The sequence below is a fragment of the Sceloporus undulatus genome, chromosome 7 (genome assembly GCF_019175285.1).
Source record: "Sceloporus undulatus isolate JIND9_A2432 ecotype Alabama chromosome 7, SceUnd_v1.1, whole genome shotgun sequence".
NCBI lineage: Eukaryota > Metazoa > Chordata > Lepidosauria > Squamata > Phrynosomatidae > Sceloporus > Sceloporus undulatus.
In genome coordinates, this window is record NC_056528.1 from 7,855,621 (window position 1) to 7,872,524 (window position 16,904).

A 16,904-nucleotide genomic window follows, 5' to 3' on the forward strand; every position below is an offset into this window, starting at 1 on the left:
AATGAGAGCTTTGCCATCCACATGTCACCTCTGCTGTTTTCGATTTCTGCACTGATCGTCTTAAAAGTAACTTTAAATGCTCTTCCCTCTGCATTATGGTTATGCTTCTCAATATATAATATGAATCTATATTGAAACAGATCATACTGTTTTAATTACAAACTGGAGCTTGGTTCTCTGCGGCTATCTAAATCCTTGGACGCTCAAGTCCCATTAAATGCAATGGCGCAGTACGACGGTGCCCCTAGAACCATAGAGTTGGAAGAGACCACAAGGGCCACCCAGTCCAACCCTTTGCCATGCAGGAACTCTCAATCGAAGCAAAATGGCAAAATCAAGCTTTGCTTTTTTGGAATTTATATATATATATATATTAAATATTTTCGTATCTTGGATGCTTGGATCTGTGGATAAAAAATCAGTGCATATGGAGGGCTGACTTTCTCTCCCTGTCTCACTCACATACACTCACACACACACATACACAACCTTCCAGGGTAAAGTGAAAACCAATCTGCACCCCTTGGCCTGTCATTTTTCCTCCGCCGGCCTCCCTTTTGTGGCCTCGGTGGGATTTCCATCCAATAACTGAGGCCAATGGGATGCAACCCCCTTAGGACCCCCCCCTTTTGCTTCTCCTCTCTGGGAGGACTGTATTTATTATTTACCACTGGGATCAGCGGGGTGATGCGGGATGGCCATTCTTCCTTTTCAGAGACCCCTTTTAATGCCTTGAATGCCCCCGGCTTGTTTGAGTGGGAGAGGCGGAGGGGTAGGGGCCCGGTTTCGGTGGGCTTCCCTGCTACATCTAGGGTCTCTGGCTCTTTCTCCCAGCAGATGGGCCCCGGCTAAGAATGCGCCTACAGTCAGGCCCTAAGAGGATTTGCTGGCGAGGCCTTTCATTGCTTTGGGGGCCTTTGTGTGATGCTCCGGCTCTGCCGTGGGACGCCGGCGAAACTTCGGGGGCTTTGCCCCCAACTCTCCCTCCTTCCCCCGCCACCTGAAAAGAAAAGAATGCCGCCCATAAAGCCCATGTTTGTTCAGCTTGTTTAAGGGAAACTGGATGGCCCCGGCGGAGAAGAAGGGCCCAGCCATGAAGGCCTCAGCTTCTTTGAGAGGATGCAAAAGGACTTTCCTGGGAAAAAGCAGGGATCCGGCAATGCAGCGTCGGAGGCTGCTTTGGGATGGGTGGGAAGGAAGAGAAAAGGGACCCTCCATTGACAGTTCCAGGTCTGTAGATCTTGGAAGCCCAGCTTGGGAATGGATCTGCCCTGTGTAAGTTCATGCATTGAAGCATAGAATCAGAACTGGAAGAGACCACAAGGGCCATGAAGTCCAACTCTCTGCCATGCAGGAACTCTCAGTCAAAGCATCCCCATTGACAGATAGCCATCCAGCCTCTGTCTAATGCAGTTTGACACTGCTTTAATTGCCATGGCTCAATGCTATGGAATTCTGGGGTGTGTAAAGTTGTGAGCAATTTAGCCCCCTCTGTCAGAGATCTCTGGTGGCTAGCATTTGTTTCCATGCTGAAATACCAGAGTCTTGACACCTGGAAGCCTCCGTCAAAAATATATATAGCAGAAGAGCCATGAAATTAGTTTTTTGTGGGTTTTTCGGGCTCTGTGGCCATGTTCTAGAAGAGTTGATTCCTGATGTTTCACCAGCATCTGTGGCTGGCATCTTCAGAGAAAGCTGAAGCTGAATGGCATTCTCTGAAGATGCCATCCACAGATGCTGGCGAAATGTCAGGAATGAACCCTTCCAGAACATGGCCAGCCATGAAAGCCTTTGACTTCACAGCCATAAAATTATTTGCATTTCTTTGCAATGCTCAGCCAGGGAGCTCTACTGCCTCTCCAAACTACAGATCCCATGATTCCATAGACTTTTCCCATGGTGCCTGAAGTGGAAGCGTAGTGCTATAATTGCGTAGTGTGAAAAGCCTCTTGTCACCACAGTGAAAGAAATGGCCCCGTGCACAAAATGGTTGGCACCAAGAGATAAATGTAAGCATTTCCAGTGCTTCTTAACTGTGGTGGGGGTCTCACTGTAGGAGATTCTGGGAGTTGCAGCCTTACAAAGTAACTTTCCCAAGCTCTGAGTCTCAAGTAACTGCCATATATGCATATAAGGCTTTCATCTCAGGACCATCTGGGACCCTGAGGTTTCAGGGCCAAAACCTGAGACTTGGGGATGGCATCTGGTGATGTTATTAAGCATTGCACATTCAGTACCAACCACAGTTGCTCATAGTTTGTCATTTGAACATGCACACAGACAATATATATTCCTATTTGGAAATTGGGACAGAAATCTGAAGGTCAAATGAGGGGACTAATCTTTCTTAGCTACTTAGGGAGATGGGATAAGGAATTGTTTAATCCTGGATACTTGCTTCTAGCTGGAAGATGGATGGAGAGAAGCATGGGAGATGACTTCTGGAGCTGCTGGGGGGGGAGCCTTAGTAAATATGTAGACCTCTTGAAGACTATTGCAACAATAAATCAATTCAAAGCTATAGCCGTGTTACTCTGTAGAATCAATACTGTATTTAGAGAGATCTTGTAGCACCTTTTTAGACTAACTGAAAGATGTTGGCAGCATGCACTTTTGTAGACTTCAGCCTACTTCCAAATGCATCTGAGGAAGTAGACTTGAGTCTCTGAAAGCTCATGCTGCCAACTGCTGTCATTCAGTTAGTCTCAAAGATGTTACAAGATCTCTCTACATAGCAATAAATCCAGTTTTTCCAGTTAGTGCAAGTTGCTGTTCCACTAGCTGAGCTGGAAATCTGCACCTTTGCTGCTCCTTGTCTTGAGCTGAAACTGGAGAATTTGCACCCTTGCTTCCCATTTGGAGATGACCCAGGAAAACAGGAGACTCAGGGTCAGGTCCTAAGATGTGACAACCTGAGATCTGTGCAATGGGGATAGGATGTTGAGGCTGAGGAGAGCAAACTTTATCTATTATGGTTATGAAGTATGAGCACAGAAATTCAGACTGGGGCTATGGACTAAACTCAAATGCATTGCGGTTGCTGAGTCCATCCCCAGTTCAGAAAGCCACTGGAATAAGAGGTCACAGGGAGCTTGAGTGACGTCCTGCCATGTCTTTGGAAGGAAGGGTTTTGCACGATGATGGCAAGGCCTTGGAAGAAACAGAGCGGAAGGAGTCAGGGATGACAGCAAGGCATGCTGGGAAGTGATGCCTGGAGCTGAATGCAGGCCAGGCGCGCTTGCTCTCTGGCCGTCCCCATGGTAACCCCATCCCAGGGAGAACATCAGCCTACACACACACACACACACACACACACACACACACACACACACACCGCCCGCCCTTACAGCCGTGGCAGATTCTAGGTCACAGATGGCCTTTGCCACCATAGCTGGCCCAGGAGACGGATGGGTTAGGCTTGGCGGAGAGAAGGGCTTTCCACTTAGGAAAGCAAAAAACGCACGCCGTGCAAAGGAAGGAAGGAAGACCGGAAGCCCCCATTCTCCTCCGCTGGTGGCACCTTCCCTTTTTATCCCATGCAACCAGACGCTGGCAGAGAAATGCAATCTGCATTTCTATATTGCAGAATTAATGCAGTTTAATCGCCACGGCGCCACGCCACAACATTCTGGGATTTGTCATTTTCGTAAGATGTGTTGCTTTCACTGTATCAGAGAGCTCTCGAGCCCCAACAGACTATGATAAGTAAAGCGGTGTCAAACTGCATGCATTCTGAAATGTAGATGTAGCCATAGTGATCTGGTGCAGGGGTCAGACTCTAAAACCAAAGGCAGTGACTTGTGTCCACATGGCATCCCTCTTTCCTTCCTTCTACCTCCGCTGCCCCCCTCCACCCAATGCCCCCTTTGAAGCTGATTTTGGCTGAAACTTGCTTTTCTTCCTCCGCCGGTTGCTTTCGTTTGGCAGGATTGACCCCGGGGCAGGAGGTGACACGCAGATGCAGACTGGCATCAGCCAGGGCTGCTGATCTGCCTCGGGAACGGGACAAATATTTTATGAGTAATTTAATATCTGGAACACACAGCCTCCCTGGTTCCCAGAGAGACAAGGACAGAGGAGGCTCCTTAAGACCCACAAAGCCTGCTTTTCATAAGGAAAGCAGCGTGGTGTGTGTGCATATGTGTGCCTGCACACACAAGAGAGAGAGTCCCAGGAATTAACCCCTCTGAGCCCAGCTTCGGCAAATGCAGACAAACGGGATTATTGGGTTTCGGCCTTCCCTCGGCTGTCATCTTTTGCAACTCGGTGATGCTAAAATATGCCCCTTGTTTGTCCAAAAGATGCCATTCACTGAATCTTCTTGAAAGCACAAGGAAAGCCAAGACCCATTGTGGACCAAACAACCTCACACCCCGTGGTGTGAAATTCTGACTCTGTGACCTGCGCTCTTTTGGGAGCCAAAGGACCTGTGAAATGTGTCGAGGACAAATTACAAATCCCAGATTTGCACTACAAAACCCAGGATTCTGCAGGAAGCAACTGTAGCGGTTAAAGTGGAAAAAGAGTGCTATCAACAGTGCAGTGTGATATTGTCCCAAATCTTTAAAGAAGGTGGATGGACAATACAGAAAACAGTAGAATGTAACATTTTGAGAAACTAGCTGCATGCATGAAACTAGATGCATGGAAAGGGCAGAATGCAGGGCCAGTCGCACTTACATTTTTGCTCTGAGAGATTTGCATCTGTGAATCTATTCAAAGTCGATTCAACATTCCCAGAATGTTTTAAAGCAGCGAATCTCTCCATGGCATTTAAATCCGGTTTGAAGTTCTCATTTGCCACCGTTCAGAACAAAATGGAGGCTCCATTTCCTGAACAGCGGCTGTGTGAACCGCATTGATCCAACAGTGTACTCACACTATCGGAGATACGGATCCAAAAAAAGAACCATTAAGGGATCTGGTGCCTAATGCACTGGTTTAAATGGGCTTTTTGGTGCCCCCCCCCCAGCAAATGGCACTGAGTACAATTGGTGCAAGTCAGAACAACAGGGAAATAACCCGGTTTTCAAACCGGGTTATTTCCTAGTGTGAATGAGTCCTGCATTTCATGAATCCGCTCCAGGTTCTAAGCTGAACTTTTAAGTGAGCTATCCAAGGTACTTATCTCTATCCCCAAACTAGGTGCAACACCTTGGATAACTGCTCCAAACTAAAACCTGGAGAAGAGCCATCCACCTTACTGGCATTGGCGCCTCTTTGAGCTCTCTTAAGTGCTTAATTTAATTTGGAGATAGAGCTCAGGACAATTTACTTTTCAGGATAATGATCAGGATAGGATGTCCAAGCAGTCAGCCACTGAGCAGTGATAGGATGATGCTCTGGATTACGGAGCATCATCCTACCACTGCTCGATTCCTAACTGCTTGGACACCTCATTCTGTCATGGCCATGATGATAATGTCCACCCCCCTGACACAGCATGGGTCATGTCAGAATGTGGAGAATAGACATTCATTTCCTTCTGAGTTCTCTGTGGATCTGAGTTCCTAGACTGTTAGTCTGTTTTCTTGCAAAGGGTGGCCAGCAGTCTCCAAGTATTTGCTGCCCCCTGGTGCCAATCCTCACTATTATTCTGTATTGGGATGGCAAGAGAAGCACACCAAGGCATGATGGGCTTGTTCACGATCCAGTTATTTGGATAAAGCCCAGATCTCTTATAGCTGGGGAGTCCTCTTAATGGCTGGCATTCTGCATTGCAGTTCTGGATTTGTAATCCAGAATTATGAATCTGCAATTGCTCTGTGTTCACTAACTCTGCATAGTCATAGACATGATGCTATTGCCACAATGTCTCCAACCTAATTTAGCTTCTCTGAGAGTTAGTCTACACATAAATTTATGATGTGGATTTTTAGACATTGACATCAACACTATTCACTTTCTCTCTGACAAAAAATGCAAAGCCATGTGAATCCATTCAAATCCATTTTCACTCTGGAAAAAACAGCAAGTCCTTTTTCAACAGAGTTTATGGGTTTTTTCATATATGCACCCTGCAAAAACAACAACAACAACAACAACAAATTCCTCCTAATCGTATGTAACCGGATCACAGTCTGTTCTGTTTGAATGAGGAGCCATATAGACAAGCCCTAAGATGCTATGATGAACATCAGATGAATTAAAAGTGTAAATGGATATTTATTTGTTTCCACAAAGAGCACAGAAAACTTTTATTTAACAAGAAAAGATGATGGTCAAAAGTATATGAGGATGGACACTCCTTGGGGTCTAATGGTTTGCTAAGAGGCAGGGAGGTCTGGCACTTTATGTGGGCCCCAAGTGCCAACATAGACTGGCATTTCCCTAGACCTGCTGGACCATAGGTGGCAAAGCTGAGCAGAAAGTCTTCCAGAGCTGCTTTAGCTATCTGGGAAGAGCAAGAACCCTGAGAAGATGCTGTCAGCTCCTTCAGTGCCCCCAATGAGGGAGTTCTTCTCCGTTGGCTCCAGCCAGACCGACTCACCTTGGGTCAGGCGGAGGACCACGCCGCCTGTAGTGACTTGGAAGGCATTGTAGACAAAGTCGCAGAAGGCCACCACTCTCTCCCCTCGCTCATTGCCACGGCCTTTTTTAAGGTGGATACAGAGGTTCCCACGTGAGCTGACATGGTAGGTGAAATAGTAGATCCCTGGGATCTGGCAGGTGAAGCGGCCATAGCGGTTCTCGTAGTTCCTGTTTACATCGGTGATGACACGGTCGAAGCGGACGGGCTGCCCTCGCCGCGGTGTCATGGAGATACTTCGAACTGCTGAGAAGGCTGATTTCAGGGAGGTCTTGTAGTCACCAGAATCGCCCGGTGGCCCACGAGGACCAGGGGCTCCAGGAGGCCCTTTGGAACCTGCTTCTCCTCGGGGACCCACCTTCCCTGGATAACCAGGTTCCCCCGGTTCTCCTCGTTCTCCAACATCTCTGTAGTCTTCAACCCTCCCAGGAGGACCTACAGAACAAAGGCAGAGAAGGACTGTGGTGGCACTAAGAGGAAAGATGTTGGATGAGGAAAGGCTTCTGACATAGGCTAACGTATAAACTTCTAAATTTGAAACATTATGTATGTGTATTGGGGAATGGGGATGCTTTGGAGATGCTCTAGGTCTGGAGTGTCTTCTTTCAGCAGGGAGTTAACTAGATGGCTTCCAAAGAGCCCTCCTACTCTCCATTTCTATGCCATAAGCAGACCCTAGATGGATTCAGTCTTGACCACTTCAGGCTGCAAATGTGTAGCAATGCTCCGCTCCCATCAAAATCCTTAGGTTCTGTGCGAATGTATTTATGTATATTTATATGTTGTAGAGAGATGGGATAGTTGGGCCTAGTCTTCTCCTAAACACACTTGCTCCTTTGTTCTCTTTTGATGCAAAGAATTCTTGGTCTCCTTGTGGAGCAAAGACACTGAGCCTTTTCTTCAATCCTATGCACACCTGGTCCATGAAAAGTTGCTGCTCCCACCCTCCAAAAATGACCGTCCGTCAAGAGCTGCATTTTGCATCTTGTTTGCCATGATTTTAGGGGAACGCCAGGGTATGGGAGTTGTTATATTGATGTACTGTGATGTAGTTATTGGACAGATGTGGCTATCACATCCACCGGTGGCATGATAACAAAGTTATATGAAGCTGTCTTGGCTTGAGTCTCACCAAAGTCATTCTTCTGGCCTCTCAGAAACTGGCTGAGAGACCAAGGATGGGGGAATGATATAGGAAATAAGAGGACCAAAATTATTTTGGGTACTGTAAAGAATGAACAAGTAGTTGCCAGTAGTTTGAAATTATGCATGATTTTGGCATTGCTAATGCTTGCTGTTTAGTTCTGACAATGGATGTCTCTGGTGTAGAACTAAAGTTACTGAATAAAGGTTTGCTGAGTTTTAACTACTGGAGCCTGGATTTCTGATCTTGGTTAACAGCCAGACTTGACACCATGTAAGTTTGTTATGACCCAACATTCCCTAGGTTGGCTTGGACCAAAGACATCCTCCATTACTGCTTTGTCCTGCTTCTTACCTCGTTCTCCCTTGATCCCATCGTCTCCATCTTGGCCATTGGTGCCCGGAGCCCCTGGCATGCCAGGAATGCCAGGAATGAGGGTGGGACCCTGGCAGGTGTCACCACTTGCCAGCTTGCTTGCAGGGATGCAAATCAGTATTGCCCATATGATCGTCTTGGTGGTCAGCATCCTGGAAAGGCAAAGAGAGGAAGAAGAATAGGAGGAGAACATCTCAGGATGCCACAGGAGGAAACCATGCAGTTAAGCCGGTATGGAACTGCTATATCTATTTAGTGTAGATACACTCTTGCAATACCACTCTGAAGCTGAACTACAGTGCACCCGCGTCATATGTGGGCACGCTATGCACAGATTTGAGCATACGCTCAAACCTGTATAGAGCCACATGGAAGCATGCAGGGTGTAAGGGCCGGTGCATCCCATTTGAATTAATGGGGCGCACGCCCATGGCGCCTGTACCACCTCACCACCATGTGCATGAGTCCTATTCAAGTTAATGGGGCTTGAGCATACGCGTTTTTTGGCTTATGCGGGGGGGGGGTCCGGAACGGATCCCCTGCGTAAGCCAAGGGCGCACTGTACTGTATCTGCATATAGCTCTGCATGCACAGTTCTGAATCACATCAATGCCTGCAGCTGCCAAACCTCAAGAGGAGAAGCAGGTTATGGAGACACAGCTGGTCTCAGCTCACTTGAGGAGCGGAGGAAGAAATGAGTGCCCATTCTCAGAGGTAATGCACCTGCCTTTTCCTTCCCCCAGGAGCCTAGAACAGCAGATCTCCATTGTATGAATGGCATCCCCAATAGTAACCAATAGTAATGGGACGTTGACAGTAACTGGACAATGAAAGGTTTTTGTACAGGGCCCAAAGGCAAGGGAAGGGTCCCCTGTGCCCCATCCTAAAAGGGAATTACGCATGCATTAGCTGCAATGATGCACAAATAAGCAACTAATAGAGCCAGCATGGTATAGTGGTTTGAGCACTGGAGTACAAGTTATTTTGTTTTAGGGTTACATAAAATAGAATAATATGGAATACAAACCTTCTTTACCCATGCATAAAACAATATAATATTAACCAAAAAAATCCAATTTTAGCCTCAAATATTTTCTACATTGCTTCCTTTATGTATCTCTCTCTTTCAACCAAATTGAAAGAAAGTTTGGTAAGCTGATATTTTACATGGCATACGCTGCAAGAACACTTTATGCTCCCAAATGGAAAAATACTGAAACTCCTTCTAGTGAGGAATGGTTATATAGATTATATGACTGCATGGAAACTGATAGGAGTACAACTCTTGAAGATCAGAGTTTGATTCCCTGCTCAGCCATGGAAACCTATTGGGTGACCTTGGGCGAGTCACACACTCTCAGCCCCAGAAAACCCCATAATAGGGTCGCCTTATGGTCAGAAATATCTTGAAGGCACACAACGACAACAAAGGTAACTGCCAGTTGGAAGAGGCGCTGCACAGCCAGCAACCATAAGTCGTCCCATACGGACACACAGAGTGAACACACATTCTAACACTTGTTGTCTTGAAAAGCAAAAGGGTCCAAGGAAAGTCTTCCCTTACCTGAAGATCCTCAAGGACAGCAAAACTGGACCCGCTTCAGGCCCTGACTAACACACAACGGAGACAACTTCACAGTGGGGACACACTTCTCCCCCCCACAAGCCGCACATAAGCACACACACACACATTAAGCAATTGCAGCCCCCCCCCCAATGTTGCAGGCAAAAGGGAAACTGGTCAATGCTTCTCCTTTTTCTTTGTGCCTCCTTCCCGCATTCCATGCGCCACCCCAGTGGTTTCACATCCGTACTTTGCCACAGCCAAGGGGAAGTGTGGTGTCCTTGCTCAGGGCCTTTTCTGCAACCTCTGCAAGAAATATGGGGAACCCTCCTTTGGGGGCTGGGGGTTTTTGAGAACAAATCTTGTGGTCCTCATGGTGTGTGGCTTTTGTGGAGACCCACAAGGCCAGCTCTGGTGCCCCTAAAGCTTCAGCCTCCTTCTCTCTTGCTTGTTCCCAGAAGCTCTCCTTGAGCGTCAGCACTTTTTCTCCATTTAGTCTATTCTCAAGCTTGCCAAAAAGTGGCCTTGGCTTATAGAATCATAGAATCATAGAGTTGGAAGAGATCCCAAGGGTCATCCAGTCCAACCCCATTCTGCCATGCAGGAGCTCTCCATCAAAGCATACCGGACAGATGGCCATCCAGCCTCTGTTTAAAGACCTCCAAGGGGAAGCATTTCTACACCCAGATCAGCAAAGCGACAAAGCCCAGGCTTTGCAGAAGGTCTTTAAAAAGTCTGATTTACATCATACAACTATAGCACTTTGATATTAGTTTAGCTATCATGGCAATAGTCTATGGAATCCCAAACCTTCCAACATCTCATGGATGAAAACCAGGACATGTGTAGCTATGCAGCTTTAAGAGTGTGCTCAAGATGGCAACAGTTATTAATGAAGAGGAACGTAGAAGCTAGAAGTGGCTGCAACAGTTTGCTTTTGTCTCAGCCAACTGGCCAACTTGACATTCTCACATACCAATGGCATATATATATATATGTCTGTCCCTGTCTCCACTCCACTATATGCATCTGAGGAAGTTGACTAAGCTCATGCTGCCAATTTCTTTATTTCAGTTAGTCTCAGTGGTGCTACAAGATCTCTCTGCATACTTTTCCATCCTCTAACACACATCCTACCAGCTTTGGCCTCCTGATTTCATAGTTTTCCACCTTTGCTCTCCTACACATTTTGGACTTCAGTTTCCAGAAGCCCTACCCAAAGTGACCAATGTGGAGAGATTCTGGGAATGGACAATGTGTGGAAGCCCAAAGACTGAGATGAACCACCAGCAGGAACAACTATACTACTTTGGCAGATGAGTGTTATTTCTGGCATAGAGAAGGGCAAAGCAAGCTCTCTGCAGCTGATCTTTCTCTGAGTAATGGTTGGGATCAAGTTGGTCTTTCCAATGCCATGATGGCAAAGGATGCAACCTTTTAGCAACCCAAAGTCCCAAGTGTAGGCCTTTCATCTATGCAGTCCCGGGACGAAAGGTAGAACAAATTGGATCATGGCTGCACAGTGCGATGGTGGGATGAAATGATTTCTGTTTTCTCCCTCTTCCCTTCCAAAGATGCTATTTGCTGCCTAAAGTATATGTCCGATAATTGTAGATGGGGTTGCCATATCCCAGTGTCTAGCCCTAAATCTCCAGTTTAGGAAGGAGACATGGTTGCAAAGTCCACTGTTTTGGTGGGCTTGGCTCCAGGCAAGAGCAAAGGGCTGGGTGCAAATGCAGAAGTCAGGTAGTACACCAGCCGCTTGCTACAATTTGCAAGGATTCATTGTTTTGTTGGTGCAATTTGTGAAGGCTCTCCTGTGTGTATGTGTGTCTATGTATTTATTTGGCTTTTCCCTTCCTTTAGTTTGTTGTGGTGGTGCTAGGGACCACTCTCCGCTGTGCTCTGTATCTACCTTCTGGCTGGAAGCAAGTAGGCTAGATTTAATGTTACATATCCCTTCTTTCCAAGCAGGTGAGCCAATGCAATTGGTACTTAACACATAATTCTTAAAGGCATCACTGGGGGGCATCTCTAGGCCATAGTTTTTGGCTCTACAAATGCGGAGCCTGGAAGGATCCTGGACCACAGCCCTAATTGTATAACCAGCACAATGCTATTTTCTTGGATGTAAGCCCCATTGCGTTCAGTGAGTCTTACTCCCAGATCACTGAATATATAAAGGAAAGGAAAATGGTCATTGAGTCACAATTGCTTTTATGTAATGAGCCATTTCGCTTTCCGCATTTACACATGTTTCTGTTTTCGTGGTTTTGAGTCTTCGGGATGAGCATCCCAAATACGTTTTCATGAATAACTATTTGTTTCAAAGCAAATGCAAGCTTTTTAGAGGCAGTTTTAATCTGGCTGACTGTTGGATGCTGTTTTTATAATCCTGAGGCCTTTGGGATCTTTTTTTTTTTCTCCTGTTGGTTGTGATGTTACAATATAATTCTTTTGTTCTTTTGGCCAACTGCCTTGGGATACGATTGAAGGGTAGCATGAAAATACTAATAATGATTGAGCAAAGAAATAAAGCAAAGAACAGATTTATTGAACTTTTTTTTCTTGAACGGCTGAGAACATTTCAGGAACAAGAGTGGAAAAGTGTTGTCTGGCATTCAGCACTGGACTGACATCTACATACGTGCAGAATAGAATTGAGCGGTTTTGCAATGTCCATATTCCACAAGGAGCTGCCATGACCTTATGCAGCAAAGCCAACAATGTGACCGCCGCACATTGAGACATTGGGTGTCATTGTGCATTGGGAAACAATGTGCATTTGGCACTTTCAGTGTGCATTGGGACACCAGCTAGGGAGTCCCAATGCTCATTGGTAGAGCCAAATGTGCATAAAGACATTCTCGACAGTGTCCTGATATGCATCTTCCCAATGCACTAGGAGAGTCCTGTTGCACTTTTGCTGCTGGATGCATAAAGTTACACAATGTAGACTGCAATACAGAATTGTGGTCAATAACAATAGAGTAGCTACACAAAAATCAGAGGGCAAGAAGAGCTCAGATCCTGATCTCAGGGTTTCCAAAGAACTCAGTCCTACTGGTTTGTCCCAGGTAGAGTAAACACACTCAACACATTGGTAAAACCCATTGGTTAAATGGGTCCACTCTTGTTGAGACTACTGGTAGGATCCTGGCCTAATCTGGGAAAAGCAAGAAGCCCGAGAAGACACTGTCGGCACCGCTGATGCCCACCATGCCATTGTAGTCATTGACCGCTAGCCAAACTTGGTGGCCCACTTGCATCTGCAGAAGGACACCTCCCGAGCTCACTTGCTTGGTGTTGGTCATGTGGTCACAGAAGCCGGCCACCTTCTCCCGGTTCAGGTACATGTTGACGCAGAGGTTGGCAGTCTGGGACACATGGTAGGTGAAGTAGTAGACGCCAGGGACGCGGCAGGTAAACTTCCCAGTGTTGACGTCATAGTCTTGGTTGGTGTTGGTGATGGCTTTGTTGAAGATAACTGGGGTATTCTTGGAAGGGTTCTGTGCCGTCTGTCTCATCACTGTGAAGGCCGATTGAAGGTTCCTCTTGTAGCCTCCTGGCTCTCCTGGCTCACCTAGATCCCCCTTTGGACCAGGCTCTCCTGGAGGTCCAGAGGGCCCTCGAGGCCCGTTCTTCCCTGGCAAGCCAGGGGCACCTGGCTCTCCTGCTTTCCCCTTGGGACCTTGGCTTCCAGAAATAGCTGGAACACCTACAAGAGAATGAGCACATGGGGGGTCACAACCGGAGGCACACATGAAAAAGATCACTGAGAACATTGGCTCAGCTGGTTCCAATACACTCCTAGTTCATGGACTTCCCATTCGCGATCTTGAATTTCTGCAGGTGGGAAGCCAGGAGGGACAAAACTGTGCATGCAGGAGTGCTCAAACATGATATCCAATGGGGCTTGGATATTTGGGGGTTTTCTGATTCATGGGGGGGGGGGGGTCCGAAACAGATCACCTGTGAATCAGGAGGGATGGCTGTAGTCTTATGCCTTGTCTGCACTGGCCATGAAACTCCAGGAGCGGTTGAGTGTATCGAGGCCACACAGCCGACCCAAACTGCCCCTTTTACCTAAACCCTCCATTCCCACACTACAGCAGCTGTATTTTGATGAATTTTAATTGTATTTTATAGTGTTGTCATTTTATAGTGTTATCATTTAGTTTTAAGACAGGGGGATAGGGGGGTTATGTAATTTTTAGTTACATATGTGTTATGTATTGTGTTTATGTATTGTACTTTAACCCGCCTAGATCCTTTTTGGAGGGGTGGGATATAAATAAAACCTATTATTATTATTATTATTATTATTACTACTACTACTACTGCTGCTGCTGCTGCTGCTGAGCCACCCAACATGTTTGCTGTCACCACGGTTGCTTGTTTCTGAGGTCCGACTGAGATGCCCAGTGATGCCCACATGGCTGAGCTCCTTGCTATGACTTCAGAAGGAGTAACCTGAAGCAGTGGCAGCCACACCAGGTAGCCTAGCAAGACCTCCATGCAGACAGCCTCTGTGGAGTGGGAATGGAAGGCTCCAGATCTTCCTGAAAGATCCAGAGCAAGAGGTAACTTAAACATTCATTTCAACATAGTTATATACCTTGGTTCCGATGCAGAATATGCCGAATGATGTCTCGACGGCTCACTCCAGAAACAAGGTTTGAGTCATGTTTTGTCCAAATATAACAATGTCAGAACAAGGGAGGAGACAGAGAACAGGCCTTTTGGACCATGTACACAAGGCCTTAGTCGAAAGCCATGGGCCCTTCAAGCGCAAAGCAAAACGGCAGACCCCAGTCATGCTAACTAAGGTAGAGAGAGGTTGCCTTGGGATTCCCACTCTGTGGACTGTTTACCTGGTTCTCCTTTGGATCCTTTCTGGCCATCCCTGCCATCCTGGCCAGGAGGTCCTGGCACACCTGGCAGCCCTGGGTTGCCATAGCAGTATTGTGGAGGTTCGGCTCTGGAAGATGAGTTGACCAGAATCAGGGAAAGGAGGACAAATCCCCAGCCAAGCAGCCTCCTTGAATCCAAGTCCATTTTTGTTTTCTAGAGGAAAAAAGGGGGGCAGAGAATGAATGGAGGGACTTAAATTAATGCTGTTTGAGACTGCTTTAATTGCCATGGCATTCTGGGATCTACAGTTTTGTGAGATATTTCACCTTTACTGTAAGAGAGCTCGGGTGCCACAACTACAAAGCCCAGAATACCACTGCATGGAGCCATGGATGTTAAAATGGTGTCAAACTGCATTAATTCTGCAGTGCAGATGCAGCCTCAGATACGGGTGCCAAACCATTAGGAAATAAAGATGCAAGCCGATGAACAGACTAGGTATATCATTGCTGTGCAGTAGCAGCCATTTGATAACACTTGCGGACTCCATTTGCAATCTTTTCCGAATATTGTATCACACTTATTTTTCGTTGCTTTCTTTTTATCTGTTTGGCCTGCCCTGAATGCTCCCTCCAAAAACCTCTCCAGATGTGGCTAAATGTACACTTCTACGTTTGCTTTCCACATGCTTATCCTTAGTTTTTGCAAGAGGCAGCATGGAGTAGTGGTTTGAGTGCTGAACTACAGCTCTGGAGATTAGGGGTCGATTCCTAGATCAACCATGAAACCCACTGGATGATCTTGGGCAAGCCCCATTCTCTGAACCTTTTCTCAACAATGGCAAACCTCTTCTCAACAAATCTTGCTCAATAATCCCATGATACGTTTACCTTAGGTTTGCCATAAGTCAGAAATGACTTGAAGGCACCCAACAACAACAATTTTTGCAAGCTGCAAGCAAGCCATCCCCAGAAACCATGGTGGTTTTGCCCATTCAAGATGGCAAGACGGTTGGCATGGTCTCTCTTACCTCTGGAGAGGGGTGTCCACTCTTGGACTCTTGCAGTCAGCAGACAACTTGAAGTGCTGAGAGACAGGGCAACACAGTTGGGGTCAGCAGCTCCTTCTTGCAAAACATCACCCTCAACAGGGAAGTTGGTGGCCTGGGAGAAGAAAGAAGTAGCCCATCCCTTTTCCTGTCTTCATGCTGTTCGTCCGTCAACATTCGAGTTGATGCATTTGTTTCAACTTCCCCTGAGTAATCCTCTGCCATCCCACTTTTTCAGCTGCTGTTGAAATGTCCCGGTTTCTCTCTCCTCCTCCCGCTTTTCCTCTTTGTCCTCAGCTTCTTTAGTTGCTGCAAACTGAGTTCAAACTGCAAAATTAGTTTGCGCTCGGTTAGTTCAGCAGGAAAGACAGGACAGGAAGGGTGGACAATTGCCCTTCTGAATACGATCATTTGGTTTGGTTTGTTTTCTTTCTTTTTTTAAGCTGTCCTTAAGTCAGTATGTGGAGAGATCTTGCCGCACCTGTGAGACTAACCGAAAGAAAGAAATTGGTAGCATGAGCTTTTGTAGACCTCAGTCGACTTCCTCAGATGCATTTGGTGGAGAAGACACTGAAGTCTATGGAAGCTCATGCTACTGATTTATTTCTTTCAGTGAGTCTCAAAGGTGCGACACTATCTCTAAACATACTGATCCTACAAACTAATACAGCTATATCTTTGAATCTGGTCCTTAACTCACTACATAAATTTTTAGGGTTTCTTTTCCTAAAATAGTAGTTTTGTGTGTGGTTCCTCATTAATAACATGTACCATATTGATCGCACAGGTGTTGCTTGGCCACATGTGTCTGCATTTTAATCTCTGAAGTGTTGGAAGGTATGTTTTTATTATCTAGGGTGTATTTTGTGTTTTGTCTCGTTTTATCTTGTTGTTTCATTATATAGTGCACCCACGTTATATGCGGGCATGCTTTATGCGGTCTTGAGCATACACGCTAAAGCTGTGGGGAGTGCGCAGAGCAGAAGGGGTGGCACGTACCATTTAATTGAATGTGTGCGTGCGCCCAATGCACCCCACATGCCGCCATGCCACTGCGCTGCCGTGCACGAGCCCCATTGTTTCCAATGGGGCTTGAACATAGGTGGAATTCATCTTACGCGGGAGGGCCTGGAAAAGATCCCCCGCGTAAGGCAAGGGCCGACTGTATATGTGTGTGTGATCAGAAGCCTTACCTTCCCCAACACAGTAGCGAGCCAGCATGGTATAGTGGCTTGAGCGTTGGACTAGGAATCTGGAAACCAGGATTCAAATTCCTTTCCAGCTATGGAAACCCACAGGGTGACCTTAGGCAAGTCACACTCTCTCAGCCTCAGAAGAAGGCACTCTTGTGACATGTGTACAGCTGGATTGGGCCAGGCGTCGCATCACC

The 16,904-nt window shown here is 46.6% G+C and overlaps 2 protein-coding genes across 2 annotated transcripts; both read right to left on the reverse strand.

Annotated features, from left to right (window-relative positions):
- Nucleotides 1-6,145: 6,145 nt before the first annotated feature.
- C1QB (complement C1q B chain) lies at nt 6,146-9,769 on the reverse strand. Its single transcript, XM_042479157.1, has 3 exons — nt 9,613-9,769; nt 8,028-8,200; nt 6,146-6,964 (listed from the first exon to the last, which is right to left on the reverse strand). The coding sequence occupies exons 2-3, from the start codon at nt 8,197-8,199 to the stop codon at nt 6,387-6,389; spliced, it is 750 nt and encodes a 249-aa protein (XP_042335091.1). The 5' UTR covers nt 8,200; nt 9,613-9,769; the 3' UTR covers nt 6,146-6,386.
- Nucleotides 9,770-12,145: 2,376 nt separating this feature from the next.
- On the reverse strand, nt 12,146-15,668 carry C1QC (complement C1q C chain). Its single transcript, XM_042479103.1, has 3 exons — nt 15,497-15,668; nt 14,487-14,679; nt 12,146-13,330 (listed from the first exon to the last, which is right to left on the reverse strand). The coding sequence occupies exons 2-3, from the start codon at nt 14,668-14,670 to the stop codon at nt 12,774-12,776; spliced, it is 741 nt and encodes a 246-aa protein (XP_042335037.1). The 5' UTR covers nt 14,671-14,679; nt 15,497-15,668; the 3' UTR covers nt 12,146-12,773.
- Nucleotides 15,669-16,904: the final 1,236 nt, after the last annotated feature.

Bases quoted from the DNA above. Each gene is read 5' to 3' on its own strand.
- C1QB (XM_042479157.1), bottom strand. From the start codon at position 8,199: ATGCTGACCACCAAGACGATCATATGGGCAATACTGATTTGCATCCCT. The intron at 6,965-8,027 runs GTAAGAAGCAGG...TTTGTTCTGTAG, and splicing joins TGGGATCAAGGGAGAACGAG to GTCCTCCTGGGAGGGTTGAA.
- C1QC (XM_042479103.1), bottom strand. From the start codon at position 14,670: ATGGACTTGGATTCAAGGAGGCTGCTTGGCTGGGGATTTGTCCTCCTT. The intron at 13,331-14,486 runs GTAAACAGTCCA...ATTCTCTTGTAG, and splicing joins AGGATCCAAAGGAGAACCAG to GTGTTCCAGCTATTTCTGGA.